This window comes from Mesoplodon mirus, assembly GCF_964341445.2.
Source record: "Mesoplodon mirus genome assembly, chromosome: 6".
Taxonomy (NCBI): Eukaryota; Metazoa; Chordata; class Mammalia; order Artiodactyla; family Ziphiidae; genus Mesoplodon; species Mesoplodon mirus.
In genome coordinates, this window is record NC_138982.1 from 30,782,642 (window position 1) to 30,804,900 (window position 22,259).

General features: G+C 49.5%; 1 protein-coding gene across 1 annotated transcript in view; it reads left to right on the top strand.

Annotated features, from left to right (window-relative positions):
* SH3BP5 (SH3 domain binding protein 5) overlaps positions 1 to 22,259 on the top strand; it is an 80,483-nt gene that overhangs the window by 26,449 nt on the left and 31,775 nt on the right. The window contains exon 3 of the mRNA XM_082625696.1: positions 978 to 1,106. Within this exon, the coding sequence (XP_082481822.1) occupies positions 978 to 1,106 (129 nt within the window). The remainder of the gene's footprint in view (positions 1 to 977; positions 1,107 to 22,259) is intronic.

A 22,259-nucleotide genomic window follows, 5' to 3' on the forward strand; every position in this document is an offset into this window, starting at 1 on the left:
CACCGCCCACCTGCCTGTTCTTCTCTCCCAAACTCTTATCCAGGCCACCTTGCTCGTGACATCCCTGGGAGGGGTGGCCGCCCTTATCTCTAGCCATTCTCCGCATTCCAGACGTACAGCTTCCATCAGTCTCTGGAAAATGCCACACTGCTCCCTCCCCCCACCCGGGGGGCGCTGGTCTGCCACCTGCTTTGGACTCAGTATTTTCCCTCCTCCCCAGGTGCCCATCCATGATTCAGGCTTCTGTGCAGATAGTAACCCCTGGAAGTTTCCTGCGAGTCTCCCTCTAACCTCGCCCCCCTCCCCCCGCCCGCCTGACCTGGCCTGGTGAGGTTCTCTGCCCTGGGTTCCACGGCACCTGTACTGGTCCCATCCTGGCTCAGACTCGCTGGGATGGGCTGTAAATGCCTCCCTCACCCACCAGACTGGAAGTGCCCTGAAAGCAGGGACCAAGGCCTAGCACAGGGCCTGGCATGTGGGAAATCTGTACCCACTGTTTAATGTTGACCATGCTACACGGGTGGGGACATCATGAGAGCGTAGCAAATGGTGCCAACATTAGGGAGTGAAGCTGCCAGGGGTGGCCGGACTGGGCATCTTCCCCTGGATGGAGCCTTTCAGTCTAACCTGCACTGTCCAATGAGGTAGTCACTGGCCACACTGTTTAAATTTAAATATAGTTACTTAAAATGAAATAAGTTAAAGACTTAGTTCGTCAGTCTTGCTAGTCAGTGTCAAGTGTTCAGTAGCCATGTGTGGTCAGTGGCTGCCATACTGAGCAGTGCATCTAATAGGACACTCCAGCATCGTGGAAGTTTCTCTTGGATGGTGGTGCTCTAGACACCATCTTGTAAAGGCGTGAAATAAGGGGCTTGTAGGCCGAGTGGAGGCCCTTCTGGGTGCTTCTGGTTAACTAAAGCAGATTTCCGCACGTTCCTTCCTAAGCCTGAACTGTGTCCTCAATTTCCTGTCCGCAGGACATTCGTCAGAAGTTCCGCTCTGTTCTGGTTGAGGCAACGGTGAAACTGGATGAGCTGGTGAAGAAAATCGGCAAAGCTGTGGAAGACTCGAAGCCCTACTGGGAGGCACGGAGGGTGGCGCGGCAGGTAAGCTCTCCTGCTCTGCCCATCACCCCGCCCTGCGCCGTGGGCGCACCTCTGACTCGTGGGCCTCCTGCTGAAGCTCAGGGGCATGGGACAGCCGTGGCTTTGTCCACAGGTGCGTTTGGAGTCAGCCCCTTGTTTTCCTCCCCACTGCAGATTGCTTTCGCTCCTGCTCTTGGTACTATTAGTAGGGTAAGCATGCTGGCATTTGGATGCACCTACCAGGGGCTGCTGCCTTGCTGCTGGAACTGGTACCCAGGTCCACCTCCCAGGCGGCCGGACCAGAGGCTGTGCTTAGAACACTGGGCTTGTCCTCCGCCCTCCCTGATGACTGCCTGTTGGACAGCAGGGGGAATGCTCCCCCCCTCATATTCTCCTCCCTGGTTTGGGAGAAATTAGCCATCTGCTTCTCTTGGAACATTGGTTCTTTGTCCTGAGAGCCCAAATAGGCAACAGAGGAACCAAGACCAGAAAAGGGGCGGCAGAGGGGCTGTGGTCAGGCGACTGCCGGGGCTGCTGGTTTCAGAGTGTCTTCCTTGGATCGTCACCGATGTGGGGACTTCCCAGCCTGAGATGCAGGCCCTGTGAATGGGAAGGAAAAGAGCTTCCAACACATGGTGGTACCTGCTGTGTGCCAGGCCCTGGGCTGGGGGCTCTCACACCCCTTGGCCCACACGGGGGCTTCCTGCTCAGGTGACTCTTGAGCAGCTGGTCCCACTTGAGTTCCTGTCCCTGCTGTGTGTTATGAGACAGAAGATGCTGCCGCCTCGCAGGGTCTCTACCTGTAAGCAGCTTGCTCAGTGAGTGCAGGTACCACGGCAGGCCCCCACTGTGTGTGCGCAGTGTGCTGTTGGGCTGGGGTGGGGTGGGGGGAGGCGATGGGAAAGCGAGCCCTTGGGAAGCGAAGCCCCAGCAATGTGTTAAGGCGGGAGCCATCGAGGATAAGGGGCCAGGACTTGGGCATTCCTCTTCCTTGCCCCGCTCCGTGCACCCCTCAGATTTCTAATCAGGGATCCCCTTGACGCTTTGGTGGTTCTGCTGAGCTGAGATTCTAGCTACGTATTTGGGTTTTGCACTCTGAATGCTGAACTGAGCTTTCTGGTTGGAACCTTCCAGATAATGTGGCCTTTGTTCCTAGACAGACCAGCTGCCCAAAACCCTTCCTTCCCTGTCCTGCTGCCCTGGGCTGTACAACATCCAAGTGCCCATGACTTGGTGGCCTGCAACAAGCCTGAGCAGCCGTCCTTCTCTCCGCCTTCCTCTGGGCCCCACCAAGGCTGTAGCTTTCTAGAGAGAAGGAGCCCTTCTCCAGAAGGTGCTCACCAGTCCCCAGAAGCTCCCCAACCCTAAGGCATCCTCCCTCCAAAGTGCCCTGTGCCACAACCTTCAAAGTGCCCCACGTTGGCGATGTGTCTCACCCACCATAGCCCAGGGTGGTAGTGGTCTTGACCTTGCAGTGAGGAGGGTTCTGGTTAGGTTTGAGGAGAAATTTCTGATAATTTAATGTAAACATTGGGTCCGTGCTGAGGAGGTCGTGAAACCTCCTCTTCTGAAAGTCTTCAACACTTGAATTTATGGTCCCTTTGAGGACACACATATCTATATAAAAACATCCATGTCCCCATGCCGTGGGGTGATTTCATAGTGGTCTTTGAAAGCATCCCCTTGGAGCCTCGGCAGTGGCTTCCCCACGGGAGTTTCCCCACTGGGTCCCCTGAGCTCAGATTTTGGAGCGGAGCTGGTAAAGGGACCTTTGTGTTCAGGGGCCTCTGGAGGTTGGCCGTTTGGCCATCAGCCCCCGCTGATGGGCCTTACCCTCCTTTGGCTGAACGGATGTCATATATGCTCCGACCTCAGAGTCTTGAACTTGCTGGTCCCCCTGTTTGTTGCTGTCTCAACCACAGGATTTGCATGGTCCACTCCACCTCCTTCAGCTTTCTGCTCAGATGTCACTTTATCAACAAGGCCTTCCTGGGCTAACATTTAAATGACAACTGCCAGCCCACCATCTCTGCCACCCCAGCCCTCATTCCTTGATTGGCTTTTTCTTCATAGCACTTCTCACCCCCGACCTGTTATTGTTTACTTGTTTATAGTAGTGAAACTCCACAAATTCCCAGACAGGGAAGTTGGTCTGTTTGGGTCATTGCCAGCATACAGAAGGTGTTCAAGTCTTGAGGAAACAAACAAATGAACCAATGAGTGAATGATGAGGTTGACCAGATGTTCCTCCCGGCCTTCCGTTGGCATCCTGAGCTTTCCTTCTCCATTGCCGCTTTACTCACAACTTCTTCCCTGCTGTGTGCCCTCTTCCCTGCAGAGGGATGGGAGCATGACTGGCAAATCCAGCTTCATCTGGGTTGGGTTCATTCAAATCTCATTTGGTGGGTGGGTCCCCAGTTAGCTGTGACACAACTGGAATAGATTTCACACCACTCCCTTTTTGTTCTTCACCCCAATCCTCTTTGATGCAAAAAGAGGTAGGAAGGAGGGAGCTACGTTGGGAGGGTCCCACTGCTGGACAGCAGTGAAGTGTGGCTTTGCGCCTTCCTCTCATCTCTTGGTCAGTGAGGACAATTACCGTACAGTTACTGAGTCCCGTGGGCAAGCCACTGAGTCATCAGGCCTCATCAGGTGATACAGACTCTGGGGCTGAGTGACTCTCCGTCAGCTGGCAGAGCCCAGGATGATGTTGAGGGAATCCTGCCTGGCATTATGCCTGCAAACCCCCCTTAAACTCCTGCCTTCTCGCAGGTGGGCAGGAAGAAGGGTAGAAAAGGCTCAGAGTGACCCCTACCCCTTAGCCCCAAGGGACCTTGTTTGGTCTCTGGCCGAGGAACTGGAAGGGCTCTCAGAGGCTGAGGCTGGGTGAGGATGTCACTTTTTATCTCTGTGGATGGTGGGCCGTCTGGGCTTGGCCAGGAGGCTGAGTCTGTCTCTGACCTTTCTGGTGGTAAAGGGGACGGGGCCTCCCCCTAGCTGCTGCCAAGTGGGGCTTCCTGTTTTCTTCCTCTGGTCTTACCCCCACCCCTTCCTTTCTATATATACAAACCCCTCTGACTGTGTGTAGCCGGGATGGTCTCTGAGAGTTGCCTTCAAAGAGTCTCCTCCAAGTGTGTCTCATGAGGCGCTGCGTTCTCAGAGCCTCAGCATCCTTGTCTCTGTGGAAACAGTGATCTGAAAACAGTGAAACAGTGATGGTCATGGACCGTGAGAGTCCTGAGGTGTCCTTAGGACTTAAATGAGCTAATGTTTGATGATGGAATCCCTGTATGATCTTAGATTTTGGTTTCACTAAAAAAAGATTGTAGAAAATTCAGAAAATAGACAAAAAGAAGAAAATAAGTCCCCACACCTTCTGTTAATACTTGATGTATACCTCCTTTAAAAAACAAAAAAGAAGAGGTAATACTGTAGTGATGGTTTTATAATGTCTGGAATGCTCCTGTCCATCCATCCAGAGTCTCAGCGAACAGCAGAGACTTACAAAGGAAAAGACTTCTACAGCTTGGTTTTCCATAAAGAGTTTACAAAGACTTGTGATTGTTGGGCCAGTAGGAATTGTGTCTGATCATCAGAAATTTGCACTGACTTTATTGTTCCTGATGTCAACTCATTTTCCTACCAGGAGTCGGATCCAGTTCTGTGATCTTGAAAACCCAATCCACATTCCGCCAGGAGTGGGCCGAGCACTTGTTTTGTCTCCTGGGCCAGGTGGGGGCAGGAAACTGGCTTTGATTTATTTGAGGGTTTCATCCGTGAGCCAGAGCTTGTGTTTAACGTGGCTTTGACATATCTGCCAGCCCATCTGGCCTTCAGTGTGTGGCAGGGGACATTCTGAAGGGGGTGGGGTGGGCGTGGAGCCCGTGTGACTCAGCAAACTTGAATGGCAGAGAGTTTCTTGCTTCCTCTGCTCCCTGTATTCTAACTAGTCCAACAGTGGCCCCGGGCCTGTCATTTTATCACTGCCAGTCCCAACCCTTGTGCTTTTTTTCCTTTTTAAAAAATGGTGGTAAACTGTATTTAGCATAGGATTTACCGCTTAAACTGCTTTTTTTTTTTTTTTTTTTTTTTTTTGCGGTACGCGGGCCTCTCACTGCTGTGGCCTCTCCCGTTGCGGAGCACAGGCTCCAGACGCGCAGGCTCAGCGGCCATGGCGCGCAGGCCCAGCCGCTCCGCGGCATGTGGGATCTTCCCGGACCGGGGCACGAATCCGTGTCCCCTGCATCGGCAGGCGGACTCTCAACTACTGCGCCACCAGGGAAGCCCTTAACTGTTTTTAAGTACACGATTCAGTAGCATTAAGTACATTCACATTGCTGTGTAACCCTCACCACCATCTGCCTTCAGAACTTTATCATTTTCCCAACTGCAACCCTGTACTTATTAAATAATACCTCCCCACTCCTCCCTTCCCCCCAGCCTTTGGCAACCACTGTCCTACTTTCTGTCTCTGAATTTGACTCCTCTAAGTACCCCATGTAAGTGGAGTTGTGCAGAGTTTGTCCTTTTGTGACTGGCTTTTGTCACTTAGCATAATGTCTTCAAGGTTCATCCATGTTGTAGCCTGTGTTGGAATTTCATTCCTTTTTAAGGCTGAATAATATTCCACTGTATGTGTAGATCACATTTTGTTATTCATTCATCCACCGGTAGACCTTCAGATTTTTAAATGATTGGAATGTGTCAGGAGACTTTGGAACCCTGAAGGGCAGCATAAATGCAAAATAGTGAGGGTTATCCAGTGCTGACAGTTGCCTGTTTTGTGTTTATGGGATCAGTTAAGTCCACGTGCTTTAATCTCCTTTGGGGAAGTAAGTGGTTGGGGAAATGTTTGAAACTCAGCTGACTTAACTGTAGGACCACTGGCAAAGCTTGGCCTCTGAGCCAGACTACCTGGCTTTTAATCCCAATTTACCACTTAATAGCTATGGGACCTCTGCAGGTTACTTAATGTTTGTGCTTTAATTTCTTCATCTCTAAAATGGAATTGTGTATCAGTTAGTTGTTGCTATGAAACAAACCAAACTCAGTGGCTTAATACATTTATTTAGCTCATGATTTTGCTGGGCAAGCTTTCTGAACTCAGGTTTTGGCTGATCTCATGAATGTGCAGTCAGTTGGTGGGTTGGCTGGGGCATTGGCTGATCTGGGATGGCTTTATCTATCAAGCAGTTGACTTGTTGTCAGCTGAGGTGTCGGGTGGCTGGACCACGTGCATCTCATCCAACAAGCTAGTGTGGGCTTCTTCATATGGTGCTGGGATTCTAGGAACAGAAACGCCAAGCCCTTTCCAAGCCTCTGCTTGCATCACATTTGTTAATGTCCTGCTGGTCTGAGTAAGTCACATGGCTCGTCCAAAAGCAAGAGGCAGGGAAAAAATAAACTCCACCTGCAAAAATACCTGCAAAGTATTATGGCCATTTTTGCAGTTTACCACAGTGATTAAGTTAGTTCATGTAAAGCATTTGGACGAAAGAAAATGAATGTTAAGTTATCATTCCAGATGTATTTTTCTATCAAATATTATATCTCCAAGGTGAATCTGCTATGTTAAAAAACAAAACAAAAACACCACCGCCACTGCAAAAAAATACCCTGTGGGTGGAAGAAGAAACAGTCCTCTGCTGGCTGGGAGGGGATATGGAAGATGTAGAGACAGAAGGGTGACCCCAGGCAGGGGGGGTACATACCAATTTGCTTGTGAAGATAAAATGTGGCAGAGGATCGAAAATGATGATGAGGGGATAGCTGACTTACCTTGCGACTGGTGGAAAGCCCTCCAAGCCCAAACGGATGAGTGGCGGGGACCTTGAATGGAAGGGAAGTCATGTTTCCAATGAAAGGAGTAAGCCAAATATGTCGGATAATCCCCTGAATTCTTATGTGAATCACTATTGTAGTCTTCTGTTGTTGGGAAATCTGGACGTTGATTTTGTTTACAGAAGACCTTCCCTAAGTGGAGAACAGGAAGCCTGGGCTTTGCAGAGATGGGACGAAAATGCAAGTGTATGTCAATACAGGTTATACTCTACTTGTCCATGAATTTTTTTTCTTCTAATTCATTATTTTCTTTCATTTGACAAATATTTACAGTGTTCCTACTAAGTTTCATGTACTATTTTAGCCACTTGTCAAGAACAGAAGAAAGACTCTGTCCTGTAGAGCTGACAGTCCCCTCTTAGCAGTCTTATAAAAGTTGTGTGGGATGGAATGTTTGGGGCAAAAGTAGAATCTTTGTTACTGGGGTGTGTGTGTGTGTGGGGGGGTGGTTCTTCCCCCTTCATGTGAGAAATGGAGTGAAGCATTGCTCCCAGGGAAACAGGATTGTTCCTGAGAGCCTCTGGTCACAATTTCATCAAACACAACTTTGTTTTATGTATGTTTCTCTTTAAAGACACCTTCTTTAATCTATATGTCTTATGAATAATCAATTCTATACAATGTTTCTTTACAATGAAACGCTAGCCCAGAACGGATGAACATTTCCCTGCCCCTGGGTGACAGAACCGAAAAATTCTCTGGCTTTCAGCCCCACACCGTGTTGTGCTTCTGTCGTGACCTCTCAGGCATTGTTGCCACACATTTAGCCGCGTTTCCACGGCTTCATCTTGCACTACAGACTTGACGTTGGTGCTTACTGGAGCAGCGTCTTATATGGATCTGCACATTTCCTCTTCCTTTTTCTGGATTTACCGTATTGTTGATTCATTAACAGTGAACTCATGGCCAACGGCACGATGACTCACGCCTGGAAGCAGCTCATCTAAAACACGTATTTTCTCTGTAAGGCACGTCACAGCTGTCCTGTGCTTAGGGAGGACCCCAGATGGCACTCAGCACTGGGCTTGGGGGCCACCTTAGAGAGGAACCACCAACGAAAAGCACAAAAATGTGAAAAACGTGGCACTCAGTAGACCGTGAGAAGGATGGGTGTTTGCAACCTGACAGCCGGAACAGAAGGCAGGGGGTCCTCTCTGCTTGGCCTCAGCTGGCATCGTGCACATCAAGACTCACATCTTTTTGCTTCTCTGGGCTGGTCCGTGGATGACTCCAAAAGGGCAGTAAATACTGATTTTGGGGTTACAAATAAATTGTAGCGGGCAGGCAAATTCACAAATATGGAATCCATTGAATGATGAGGATCAACATACTCAACAAGTGGAGAGCCCAGTGGGGAGGACCATCTGTTAGACAACAGGTATAGATGGCACAGGTGTAGACGGTGTGTGGAGGAGGCCGGTGGAGTGAGGTCACGGTGTGTGTGCGCATGTGTGTAAAGCTTTGGAAACATACCTGAGCCCCTGAGTATGTGAGAGTCTAGGTCAAGGACAGAGGAGCCGCAATCTGAGGGTGGAGCCGGCATGGACAGGACCTGGCCTGAGTCCATCAGCTCCAGGGGTGTACGGTGGGGCCTCGGGCAGCTGAAGGACCAGGCAGGGAGGGAACCGCATGGCCCGATGAGGGAGGGTGCAGCCTCAGCCTAGCCTCCTGCCTGGGTAGAGTAGCCACGGTGGCTCTTGCGTGTGGGCTCAGTTGTGTTGGAGAAACTGATGGGGCACTGATGCCACATGTCGGGTCCGTACTGGTGGCAGCTCTGCATGGAGGTCCAGCGGTGTCTCAGGCACCACGTGTCCCCATAATACAGATGAGGAAAGTAGCCTCGCAGCCCAGAGACCATCACTCGGGCCTTCACATGCGCCTTTCCCGTGCTGTGATCTGATCTGGGAGGACGTGGAGGGGGCTGGATCGGATTCAGTGGTTAACCAGCTGCCAAGAGTGAGTCATGAGAACTCCAAGGCTGTGACCCGAAGAGGCAGCAGGCAGTTGAAGCGCAGTCGGGTGTAGCCCTGGGAGAAGGTGGTGAGCTCCTCCTCCCCTAAAAGTTCTAGCAGCACCTGGTGCCCGAGTGGGAGCCTCACAGTGATGCAGGCACGTCGCAGGGGGGCGCTGGGCGTGGACAGCACCGAGGTGACTGTTTCCGGGAAGACAGGGTGTGGACAGAGCCATCAGAGGTCAAGGATGGAGGGGAGGAGGGGAAGGAGGGTCGTTGTAATGCTCTTTCTACACCAGGCACTTTCCCAAGTGCACTTTCCCACGTACCAGGGCAATACGTTTTGTTGTTTTTTTGCAGAACGCGGGCCTCTCACTGCTGTGGCCTCTCCCGTTGCGGAGCACAGGCTCCGGACGCGCAGGCTCAGCGGCCATGGCTCACGGGCCCAGCCGCTCTGCGGCATGTGGGATCCTCCTGGACTGGGGCACGAACCCGTGTCCCCTGCATTGGCAGGCGGACTCTCAACCACTGCGCCGCCAGGGAAGAAGGGCAATACTTTTAAAAAACCTTCTGCAGAGGAGGAAACAGGCTTAGAGAAAGTCAGGTTATTCAAGGGGCTCCCACGGCCCTCATTTATTCGGATCTGTGGGGTGCCTGGGCCTGCAGAGGTGGGTCCCTTATGGACATGAACCCACTGGGGCCTGACGGAGGGTGGCCAGGCGATGGTATCATTACTGCCGTCACACAGAGGGGACAGTAACTAAGACTTTGGGAGGTAACGGAACGTGCCCAGACCACAGACCCCGTGGAGAGGAGTGAAGATTTGAACCCCCATCTCCCTGCTTCTGGCTGTTGCCTGCAGCCTGGTGCTGGCCCTCTGACGGTATTTAGGGACTGTTGGAAGCCTGACCACACCCTGACACGTCTTATGGGAACAGGTAAGAGGAATAATCAACTCGTAGGGCTAAGGAGAGATGCTGGGCTCGTCTGCAGTTATTTCCCTGCCTTTGCTGCCCTGGGGCACCTGGGAGGCTCTTGCCAAGTCATCGGTGGCCCTTTGAAACTTCTTCCCCTCCTGGGACCTGAGTGCACTTTCTTCCTGCTTCCCTCTTTCCCGGTCACTTTTGTTTCTGCTGAGCCTGTGCCTGCCTGGGTGGCAGCTGTCTGCGTGAGGAAGGCCGGGTCAGTGACGTCCGCCCCTGTGATCCTGGTCACATTCCCACTGGGCGGCCACAGGCCAGTTCCTGGGAACTGCATCACCCAGGTGCCCGGGCTGAGGGCAGGCCACTGGGTGACGGCGGCACCTGTCCCAAAGCAGAGTCCCTGGTGATTTACGGCAGGAGGGAGATGTGCTATTTACTCTCCTTGGTCCGCAGGACCGCCCTGCCTTGCAGTCTTGGCTGGAGATTCTGGGGAAGAAGCAGCCGCATTGGGAGGCCTAGAATCTTGCGTCAAGATGGAGTCAGTGGGGAGACAAGGGGCAGCCTCTGACCCAGGGTGAAGGCTCCTGACGTAGAACAGGTCTCGAGGCTTCCAGAAGGACCCACCCCGCTTTGGAGCCGTTGCCCCTCCTGCTGGGCTGGCTGTGCTTCAGGCATCCTCCACGCTCCCATGACTGGAGAGGGAGTGTGGCTGATCTGAGGTTTTCTCTTCTGTGGTGCGAGGACCACCTGCATTTGACCCCTTCCTGCCTGGAGGGCAGCAGGAAGCCAGGAATGGGGCTAGTGGCCAGCAGGGTCTCAGCAGGGCAGTATGATGCTGGGGGTGCTGCTCCTGCGCCCCCTGCCAATGCCTGGTCTGTTGGGGGCTTCTCAGGGACAGTCCCCTTTTCCTTTCAGTGGCCTTTTGCTGAGGCCTGGCTGATTCCCGTAAGTGCTGCTTGAAGCTGACAGATGTGGTTTGTCACCGCAGGACAGCGGTTGGAGGGGAAGCAGGATGTGGAATTCTGTACCGAATCTGAAACCATGAGGCTCCTTGGATGTTTCTCTTTTTCTTTTCTTTCTTCCCTCCCCCGCCTCCGTCCCCCCCTCCATCTATTATCAATAAAATCAATGAAATTGCTGCTTCCACATGGATCGCCCTTCCCTCCCCCTCCTGTAAACCACTGGCATTCCCTAGAGGGAGCAGCAGGGTGACTGATTTCTCAGTTGAAGAAAATCAGAGTATGGGATGTATTTCTGCTACCAGTTTTGTCAACACGGGTGGGCCTCTTATGTTGCCAGGCAACAGGGTTTGGTCCCCAGCCAGCGGTGATGTTTCTCTTCAACGTTTTGACTTAGCTTTCCTCGCCTGGGGACACCCCCTGCCCACCCTACTTTCTTCCTTTTCTCTCCCCCTTCCCAGTGTGACTTCATGTCCCCGCTTGCCTTCTAGGAAAACTTCCCCCTGAGAATTTGATGGACTTTTTCACGCTGAGAAGTGGATGACTGATAAGGCTTCGAGATTTATGGTCTTTGGATGTTCAAATTGTTCTGCTTAGAAATACTCCCATAGCTTGGGTTTTTCTGCTTCCTGCCTGGTGGGATGGCTGATTCCCAGCTTGGGACTCATCACACAGGGGGAGCTTCTTGAAATGTGTGTAAAGGAACCATGCCCATCACACCAAGAGGGAGGTGCTGAGGAGTCCAGGCCATAGAGGAGTTTTCATTTCTGCCTGGTGAAAGATCCTTGTGGAGTTTAAGCCCTAAAGGTAGGGTCAGCAGATAGAATACAGGACACCCAGTTCAAGTTGAATTTCAGATCTTTTTTTTTTTTTTTACATCTTTATTGGAGTATAATTGCTTTACAATGGTGTTAGTTTCTGCTTTATAACAAAGTGAAACATATACATATGTTCCCATATCTCTTCCCTCTTGCGTCTCCCTCCCTCCCACCCTCCCTATCCCACTCCTCTAGGTGGTCACAAAGCACCGAGCTGATCTCCCTGTGCTATGCGGCTGCTTCCCACTAGCTATCTATTTTATGTTTGGTAGTGTATATATGTCCATGCCTCTCTCTCGCTTTGTCCCAGTTTACCCTCCCTCCTCCCCATATCCTCAAGTCCATTCTCTAGTAGGTCTGTGTCTTTATTCCTATCCTGCCCCTAGGTTCTTCATGACATTTTTTTTCTTAAATTCCATATATATGTGTTAGCATACAGTATTTGTCTTTCTCTTTCTGACTTACTCTTCACTCTGTATAACAGACTCTAGGTCCATCCACCTCATTACAAATAACTCAATTTCGTTTCTTTTTACGGCTGAGTAATATTCCATTGTATACATGTGCCACATCTTCTTTATCCATTCATCCGATGATGGACAATAGGTTGCTTCCATCTCCTGGCTATTGTAAATAGAGCTGCAGTGAACATTGTGGTACATGACTCTTTGAATTAAGGTTTTCTCAGGGTATAGGCTCACTAGTGGGATTGCTGGGTCATATGGTAGTTCTATTTGTAGTTTTTTAAGGAACCTCCATACCGTTCTCCGTAGTGGCTGTACCAATTCACATTCCCACCAGCAGTGCAAGAGTGTTCCCTTTTCTCCACACCCTCTCCAGCATTTATTGTTTCTAGATTTTTTGATGATGGCCATTCTGACTGGTGTGAGATGATATCTCATTGTAGTTTTGATTTGCATTTCTCTAATGATTAATGATGTTGAGCATTCTTTCATGTGTTTGTTGGCAGTCTGTATATCTTCTTTGGAGAAATGTCTATTTAGGTCTTCTGCCCATTTTTGGATTGGGTTGTTTGTTTTTTTGCTATTGAGCTGCCTGAGCTGCTTGTAAATTTTGGAGATTAATCCTTTGTCAGTTGCTTCATTTGCAAATATTTTCTCCCATTCTGAGGGCTGTCTTTTCATCTTGTTTATGGTTTCCAAAGGAGGCAGGAATGTACAGTGGAGAAAGGACAGCCTCTTCAGTAAGTGGTGCTGGGAAAACTGGACAACTACATGTAAAAGTATGAGATTAGAACACTCCCTAACACCATACACAAAAATAAGCTCAAAATGGATTAAAGACCTAAATGTAAGGCCAGACACTATCAAACTTTTAGAGGAAAACATAGGCAGAACACTATGACATAAATCACAGCAAGATCCTTTTTGACCCACCTCCTAGAGAAATGGAAATAAAGACAAAAATAAACAAATGGGACCTAATGAAACTTCAGATCGTTTTTTTTAAGCATCACTCTGTCCCATGTTAACCTTGGGACACACTTCACTGAAACAGATTATTTGTTTATCTGAAATTCAAATGGGCCTGGGAGTCCTGTATTTTTATTTGCTAAATCTGGCAGCCCTGCTGAGGAGGGAAGTTGTGGTCTGAGTCATCAGTGAGGTGGAGAAAGTAGTTTCAGAGTCGGCCGCCCCTTCTCGGGGCTCCTGAAGTCACAGCGCTCAACCATGGAGAGTTGTGGTCTGCACCTTGCCACCTGGCAGGTACAGGACAGGTGCTTGTGCTAGGATTCCAACTGACTATAATGCACTCAGCTTGGTGCTTCTAGGAGGAAATGGGGTTCCTAAGAGAGGTGCCTGAGGCTGACATTTTTTTCTGTCCCTTCCTGACCCTCCCTAGCTTGATGGCTGCATTCCGGAAGGGCCTCATGGGAGGCCACACCACTGGGTTTCCTCTGAAGGACCTTCCAGAAGGTGAGCTCCCCAGCTGTCCTTCCTCCACTGCTGGGCGTCAGCCTCCCTCCAGCTCTCTCCCCTTCCCCATCCCGAGTGCCTTTATTAGTTAGTTTGGTCATTTATTCATTTGCTTATTTATTCATTTTTCCATTTAGAACTTCCTTAGGCACTAGAGGAAAGGGTGCCTCTTTGCTTCAATTAAGGCAGTGATCAGCTGGCTTAAGGAAGCCTCACTTTGAAGAAGTGGTTTAAATGGAAGTAAAAAAAACAAAATACCATGTGTTCATCAATTTGTTACTGGCCTCAAGTGCATTCCACAGCCTTTTGGCAAAGCACTGTACTGCAGAGAAGGTGCTGGGCCTTTTTTATTTCTAAAAATCATGGTGTATCTTCTAAGTTCTCTCATTCTTTGAATTTAAGTCTCTTGATCTCAGGCTCAAGCCAACTGAGCGAAGCTTCTCTTTATACAGAGACGACTGGGAGGTGTTTTCACACTGACCCTGGGCACTCAACCAGGGTGGCTGCAGGCAGCTGTAGCGGGCTCTCCTGAGAGCAGTTGTTGGAAAGAAATTGACATGTGAGGCAATGTATTAGTTTAGGTAGGTTCCTCTTCCATCTGGCTCCACCCCAAGCCCATAAAAAAATATACAAATGAACTTCTACAACCTAAAATTCTGAAATTTGTATTGCCTTGTACACAAAATAATGGCCTCATCCTGTAGCAGCCAGGAATTGCATTTTGCTGCAAGTAAGGCAGGGCTTAAAAACAGTGGCCGAAACACAAGAATACTTTCTCTCACCTGAAAGAAGACCTGAATTAGGCAATCTAGGTTGATGCCATGAGTCCAGGGTCATCTGAGATCCAGTGTCGTATTTATCGCTCAATCCTAGTGTGTGAGTCCCATCCTCGGAGTCACCTCATGGTGCAGGATAGCTCCAGACGCTCAAGCCATCTCATCTGTATTTCAGGAAAAGAGGAAGGGGGAAGGGCGTATGCCCCTTGTATTTGAAAGAGTCTACCCAGAAGTCCCAGGCAACACGCTGCTTCTCTTTCATTGCTGGTTCTCTCATTCTTTGAATTTAAGTCTCTTGATCTCAGGCTTACAGCTGAACAAAGTTTCTCTTTGTACAGAGAAGAATGGGAGGTGTTTTCACACTGACCCCGGGCATAGTCATGGGTAGCAAGAAAGGCTTGGCTTGGAGCGTTTTAGCTAGCAGGGTTGTTTCTAAGGATGAAGAGAAGCATGGATACTGAGAGGCAGCTAACTACCTCTGCCATGTCTTTGCTGTGGTTTATTCATCTTCTAGACAGGCTCTTGGTTGGAAAGACTTAGAGGTGGGCAAATGTGACCCATAGAGCAGGCATAGGACTCCTCCGAGGAGGGAACTGCTGCAAACCCTGTATCTCTCTGCTCCATCACTTCTGTCCCTTTCTGCTACATGGGAAACTTCCTTTCCTTTGCATTGTGTTGGAGTCCTAGGAGAAAATGCTAGCTTACCATAAAGGAAGGTGTGTGTGTGTGTGTGTGTGTGTGTGTGTGTGATTTCGTCAGTCACAGAATCTATTCATACCTTCTTTTATTTTTTTTTTTTTGCGGTACGCGGGCCTCCCACCGCTGCGGCCCCTCCCATTGTGGAGCACAGGCTCCGGACGCGCAGGCTCAGCGGCCATGGCTCACGGGCCCAGCTGCTCCGCGGCATGTGGGATCCTCCCGGACCGGGGCACGAACCCGTGTCCCCTGCATCGGCAGGCGGACTCTCAACCACTGCGCCACCAGGGAAGCCCCATACCTTCTTTTAACACACACTCATTAAACGACTCATTTCCCATCACCCCTTCTTGGTGGAAACCCTCATGTCTTGCCTGGATTGTTGAAATCGCCTTTTTCAGTTGGAATTCTGCCTCTCCCAGTCCCCCTTCTCCACTTCTCCCCCATAACCTCCCAACTCAGTCTTGGCAAAGTCAGTTTTGCTGATAATCCTGCTCAAAAACTGTAGTGGTTGTGCTGCTTAATTTTATGTGTCAACTTGGCTGGACCACAGTGCCCAGATACATGGTCAGACCTTATTCTGAATGTTTCTGTGAGGGAGTTTACTGGATGAGATTCATATTTACCTCTGTGGGATTTGAGTAAGCAGATTGCCCTCCATGGTGTGGGTGGGCCTCACCCAATCAGCTAAAGGCCTGGCTACAACGGAAGACTGCCCTCCCCCAAGCAAGAGGCAGTTATGCAGCAGAGGTCTGCGGACTTGACCTGAAGCATCAGCTCTGCTTTGGGTTTCCAGCCTGCTGGTCCACCTCACAGATTTTGGACCTCCAGCCTCAAAAATAATCATATGAGCTAATTCCTTAATATAAATCTCTTTCTATACATAGATCTTCCTCAATTTATGATGGGATGACATCCTGATAAATGCATCATAAGTTGAAAATATCATGGGTCAAAAATGCATTTGATACACGCAGCCTCCCGGCCATCCCAGCTCAGCCCTGCCCACCTCACACGTGCTCAGAACACTCACATTAGCCTGCAGGTGGGCAGAACCCTCTAACGCAAGGCCTAGTTTATAATAAAGGGTTGACTATTTCATGGAGTTTATGGAATACTGCACTGAAAGGGAAAAACAGAATGGAGTGCGGGTCCGGATGGTTGTCAGTGTATCGGTTGCTCACCCCCCTGACTGGGGCTGCAGCTGCCCTGCCCAGGATCAGAGAGAGGGTCATATTGCACGCCGGTCCCCCAGGGAACAGTCCACCTTTGAAGCGTGGTTTCTACTGAATGCATATAGCTTTTGCACTGTCATAAAGTCGATAACTTAAAAGTTGAACCATCGTGAGTCAGGGACCGGCTGTGTATACACAGCCCACTGGTTCTGTTTCTCCGGAGGACGCTGCCTGACACAGCGCTTCTGTCTCTGGTGACACGCCCAGGTCTGAGCAGAGCACCGCGTGCGCCCGCCTCCGCCGCTCCTCACAAGTGCTGGCCGCATCGCGTTGTTTCAGTCACAACCTCTGGGTACGTCATGGGGTGTTTTGCATCTGCGCACACCCTATCCTCTTTGCCTGTGATGTTTTCCTCCCCAGACTGACTAGGTCTGTGAGGTTCAAAACAGTGGCCAGTAGCCACGCGTGGCTACTTAAATATAAATAATAAAATGAAATACAACCAAAAGTTCAGTCCTTCGGTCTCACCAGCCACACTTCAGATGCTCACTGGGCACAGGTGGCCGATGGTGGCTGTTTGGGGACAGTGCAGACAGGGGACATTTCCATCGTTGCAGAAAGTTCTATGGGAAGCTTTTGCCCTTCGCCTGATGACCTGATAAAATGAAGGCACAGGTCAGTGCACCTTCTTGAGACTCTTGCTGCAGGCCCCCTCCCGCTCTAAGCTTTCCTGCAGCTTTGCTTTGAGAATTGGATGAAAGTTGTGATGTCGTCCTCTGGGGACACACGGATATGCACGGGGGTGTATACATCATAATCACAATTTCAAGGTGATCGTCAGCTCCCCTTAAGGGTGAATAACAAACCCACAGGACAGGTTTGTCCTGTGGTTTAATAACCATGAGCTAATACTACGTCATGCTTGCTGGTGTAACAGCTGACACTTCTGTCCTGCTCGCGCACGCCTGTTCTGAGCACTTTACGTGTGTTAACTCACTTGCTCCTCAGATCAACCCCACAAGGTGGCTTCTGTTGTCCATATTTTGCAGATGAAGGAACCAAGGCACCGAGAATTAAAGTGCTCAGGGTCACTCAGCTAATGATCCAGGCAGCCTGCGTCCTGCGTCTGGGGTCCTAACCTTTCCAACGAGGGCTGGGAACCCTGACTGCCCGCCCTGAATCTGAGCTCCTTGATGACAGAAATCGCATCTTATCTTTCTGACCTTTGCAGATCTTCATGACGCATGGTGCATGGTAGAAGTGAAATGATCTCTGGGTGGGAGGAGGGTGCTGGGACTGCCTGAGTTATACAGCGGCTTAAGGCAAAGTTGTCACGGCCCTGAGACCTTGGATTCTTCCCCCGGGTGTCTTTTCCTTTTTCTTTCTTCTTCCAATGGCTGTGGTTTGTTCCTGACCCCCTAGGGCCGGGAGAGGCCCCGAGTCCCTCAGACCTGCTTTGCTTGGCAATACCAGATGGAAAGCCAGCGGGTGTCCACCTGGCCTCCCCAAGCCGGGGGCCCCACTGCACCCTGGCCCTATCACAAGGCCATTCCTGTCTTTCTCAGAGCGCCCTAGGTGGCTTGAAGTGGCGTGGGCTCTGAGGCCTGGGTGTGCTTGCTTCTGTGCCCTGTTGCAGTGACGGCTTGCTCTGGCCCTGGCTGGGGGCTGCTGGCTTTTCCATATACCGAGCTAGGCGGGAGGTGTGCTGTGCTTACTCTTATATATTAGGCCCTTGTTTTCATCTGTGTCCTCCTGACCTTGAGTTCTTTTGGGGTTCATCTTGCCGGTGGTAGTTAAAATTAAGCCATCTCATGCTAACCCAGAGACAGAAGATGAGTTGGAGGGGAAGGGGGTTGACCTTTCAGTGAATCAGTTGCTCCTCTGGCTGTGCTTCAGTGTCCCAGGCAACCCCTTGTGCCAGATGATCCAGGGCAGGCTGAAACCCGGAGAAGGTGGGAAGGGGGCAGCCAAGGTCCCTGGCTGATGAAGGGCTTGGAATAGCTCCTGTTTCCAAATCACCGCCCTGGTGGCGGAGACTCACAGACGTACAAAACATCACTGCGTCCAAGGAGTTAGCAGTCTTGTCAAGAAGGCCAAGTGAAGGATAAAATAATTCGAGATACGTTGTCAGTATGTTCATATGTTGGACAGTTTTCAAAGTGTTAATAACGTGGCAAACTGTTGAAATATAAGTATAGAAGTCTGGTCCTGTGAATTCAGAGGGTAAAATTTCACCTGGCAGCAAATTTCCCGAAGACCCACTGGGACCTGAGTTATATATCAGTCAGCTTGGAGGAGGCGAGGTCGAGTAGAAGGGGAATTATTTAGATCTCAAGAGAATGACATTCACATCACACGATTTAGTGTATACAGTGAAGTCCTTATTCAGGTGAGTTTTCACATCATGTAAACGGGCACTTCCGAGGATTTGTGCGCCCAGAGAAATCAATGTCTCCTTTGATCTGGAGCCACAGAAGGAGAAAATTACAAGGTGCATTTGGATGACTGACCACCAGGAAGTTGTTTGTGGCTTATCATTTGTACCCTAGCTTGGTACCTGAATTAAACAGACTACACTATTAAAATAAGACATTTCTTAAACGTCTGCCATGTACTGGCCACTTGGCTAGGTTTTGGGAATTAAAAGTTCAGGAATGGTCTCCCCGTAACTAGGGCTCCCCGGGTCACTGGGTGATGCTCTGTAGAGAGATCATGGAAACTCCCTGTGAGCTTTTCTGCTGTGGCACCAACTCTGAGGGCCCTCAGCCCGGAGGACTGACCAGGTGTCTCTGGTCACCAGCATGCGTTGGGGGCCCAGGGGTTGAGTTGTCCTATTGTTTCCCCTCCTCCCTGTCTCCCTTCATGGCTCCTTTGTGGGTGTCTTCCAGCCCTCCAGGCCAAGAGTAGAAAGCTTTGCGAATCCTCTTCCCAACCATCCATCTTTAGTTGCCAAGTAAGTTGTGTGAATGGAGGTCACTTTGGAATGGACATCTCCCCTGCCCCCGTTAACAGCAGCCTCTTGGGCGTGAAGCCAAGCAGCTGTGTGATGGAGGCAGTGGCTGGGGGGAGGCCAGTCCTGGCCAATGTCAGGAAGCTTTCCAGTTGAGAAGCCCCTTTTGTGGATCCCAGACTGGCGGGGAAGGGGCCCTTGACAGATGCTCCCATTATACCTTCTGAGTATTTCTTATCTCAGAGGCAGGAGGAATGTTTTTTGAGTCCATTTATTTTAATAGTGTAGAGGCTGGAAATGTCTTTGGAGCCCATTCGGTCCTTGGTACCGAGCTGGGGGTGGGGAGGTTGGCCGGGACTTGTCCAGCTTTGGATGCTCTACAGAGAGAATGTCTTGGCCAGAGGGCTGGGCAAAGTGAATGTGCAGATGGAGTTGTAGAGACAGTTTGTCAAACTGAGGGTGGCCCGGTGGGTTCCGTGGTTTCTCATCAGGGTCTAGAGACATCGGTCTTGTCAGCCTCCCCGCTGGACAAGTGGAGTAATACAGGGTCTGTGCTGGTGCTTTTCCTCTTCTAGGGCACTGCAGTCATGGGACCTGGGTCCGAGCCTGGTCTCCTTTCTTCCCTCCCTCCCTCCCTCCCTCCTTCCCTCCTTCTCTCTCTCTCTCTCCCCCTTCCCCTCCCTCTCTCCTTCCCTCCCTCCCTCCCTCCCTTTCTTGTATAGTTGATTTACAATGTCATGTTAGTTTCAGGTGTACAGCATAGTGGTTCAGTGATACATATATCTGTGTATATAGATATTCTTTTTGAGATTCTTTTCCCTTATAGGGTATTACAAGGTATTGAATATAGTTCCCTGTGCTATACAGTAGGTCCTTGTTGTTTATTTTATACGTAGTCTATATCTGTTAATCCCAAACTCCTAATTTGTCCCTCCCTCCCCCCTTTCCCCTTTGGTAACCATAAATTTGTTTTCTATGTCTATGTGTCTGTTTCTGTTTTGTAAATAAGTTCATTTGTATCATTTTTTAGATTCCACATGTAAGTGATATCATATGGTATTTGTCTTTCTGTGTCTGATTTACTTCACTTAGTATGATAATCTCTAGGTCCATCCATGTTGTTGCAAATGGCATTTCATTCTTTTTTATGGCTGGGTAATATTCCATTGCATATATATATATACCACATCTTCTTTATCCATTCATCTGTTGATGGACATTTAAGTTACTTTGGTCTCCTTTCTAGCCACGTGACCTTGGATCAGTTCCTTAACCTCCGTTTCTTTGGGTTTCAAATGGGTACAGCAATACTTACCAACAGAGCTATAGGCTAGATTCTGTAGGTGACTACTGGTACAGCAGGAGTTTAATAAACACCCTTGACTTGGTCCCTTTTATCCTTTCGGCAGTAGAAGTGAGGTGCAGGGCAGGGCTTACCCAGGTTTCTGCAGTTTGGTTTCTGCCCTCCTTGGAAGTGCTTTGTGCTGATAATGTGCTTTGTCATTGTTAAGTGGGTGCCCTCCCCACTCCCCCCATCTCTGCGAGGGACAGAGAAAGAGCCGAGGGTTTTAAATCACAGCAGAAAAGATCAAGACTAGAGATGAGAAATTCTGGACAGCCGGAGTGGTTTGGCCACTAACAGGATGGGGGTGGGGGGCAGTGTTGGACGCCACCACATTTTTGGTAAGTTGCTCACATGGGCAAGGTGGGTTTTGCAGGGTCAGGAGCCTTTCCAGTCTTGTAAACCTGTCTCACGCTTGGCTAAAATTTGGGCTCTTTACCTCCCCTCATTGGCAATGCTACCAGCGTTTTATTTATTTTAAAATTTTATTTATTTATTTATGGCTGTGTTGGGTCTTCGTTTCTGTGCGAGGGCTTTCTCTAGTTGTGGCAAGTGGGGGCCACTCCTCATTGCGGTGCGCGGGCCCCTCACTATCGCGGCCTCTCTTGTTGCGGAGCACAGGCTCCAGACGTGCAGGCTCAGTAATTGTGGCTCACGGGGCCAGCTGCTCCCTGGCATGTGGGATCTTCCCAGACCAGGGCTCGAACCCGTGTGTCCTGCATTGGCAGGTGGATTCTCAACCACTGCGCCACCAGGGAAGCCCAGGCATTTTATTTTATTTTTTTAAATTTTTATTTATTTTATTTATTTAGCTTAAATTTTGCCTTCAGTGAGGAGTACCTTTGACAGAATACCTTTGGTTTCCCTAATCTTTCAGTGAGTAGCATTCTCTTGAGTTTTGTGATTACGTGGCAGGTAAATAGCAAAAGTGATAACTGATGAACCAAAGCCTTCAAAAAACATTTCTTTACCACGTTTTATTATGGAATGTTTCAAGTGTGCACAGAAGTAGAGAGACTATCAGTGAACCCCAGGCACCCATCACCAGCATCAGCAGCAACATCTTGTAATCCTGTGTTCCCCACTGTCCCCAGTTTTAATGGTAAAGCTGTTCACAGATACCGTATCACTTTACCCATAAATACTTAAGTGTTTATCTCTAACAGATAAGAACCTTTAAAAGATCACATTTTCACAGCTAACAAAATGAATAACAGTTCTTTTTGTATCATCTCATGCCCAATCCTTTTTCAGATTTCCCTGGCTGTTTGAACAATGTATTTTTCTTATGATCGGTTTAAAGCATTTGACTAGAAACAGCGGTTATATTTTGATTTGATAAATAGTGTGGGCCTCTCCTTTCCCCTCACGTGATGCCCTTACTCAACCCAGTGACATAATTTTGAGTGTGAGGAAAGAACTATGCGGTAGATAAATAGCAAAGTAACAGCTGATTAAGAAGTGCATCAAGAAGCAATTTTGTAAGCTTTTTATTATGGAAACTTTCCAAATATATACAATAAAGATGACAGCAAAAGCAAAATAGCTCAGTGGTAAACTCACCTGCTGATGGACTGTTTGCACATGTCTAAGCCAGACGCTGCGTTCCAGACCGCGGCCTCAAAAATCCTGCTGTAATTACATGTCTTCTCTAGTGGGAACCAGGCTCCCTGGGAGATAAGAGAGGCCTTGCCCTTTCACCTCCAGTCTGAGACATCCAGTGACTTGTTCAAGGTTGAAGACCCAAGACAATGGTCATTGTTGGCGCTGGGAGTGTACCCTGGTGCTCCCAGTTCTTTGGACGCA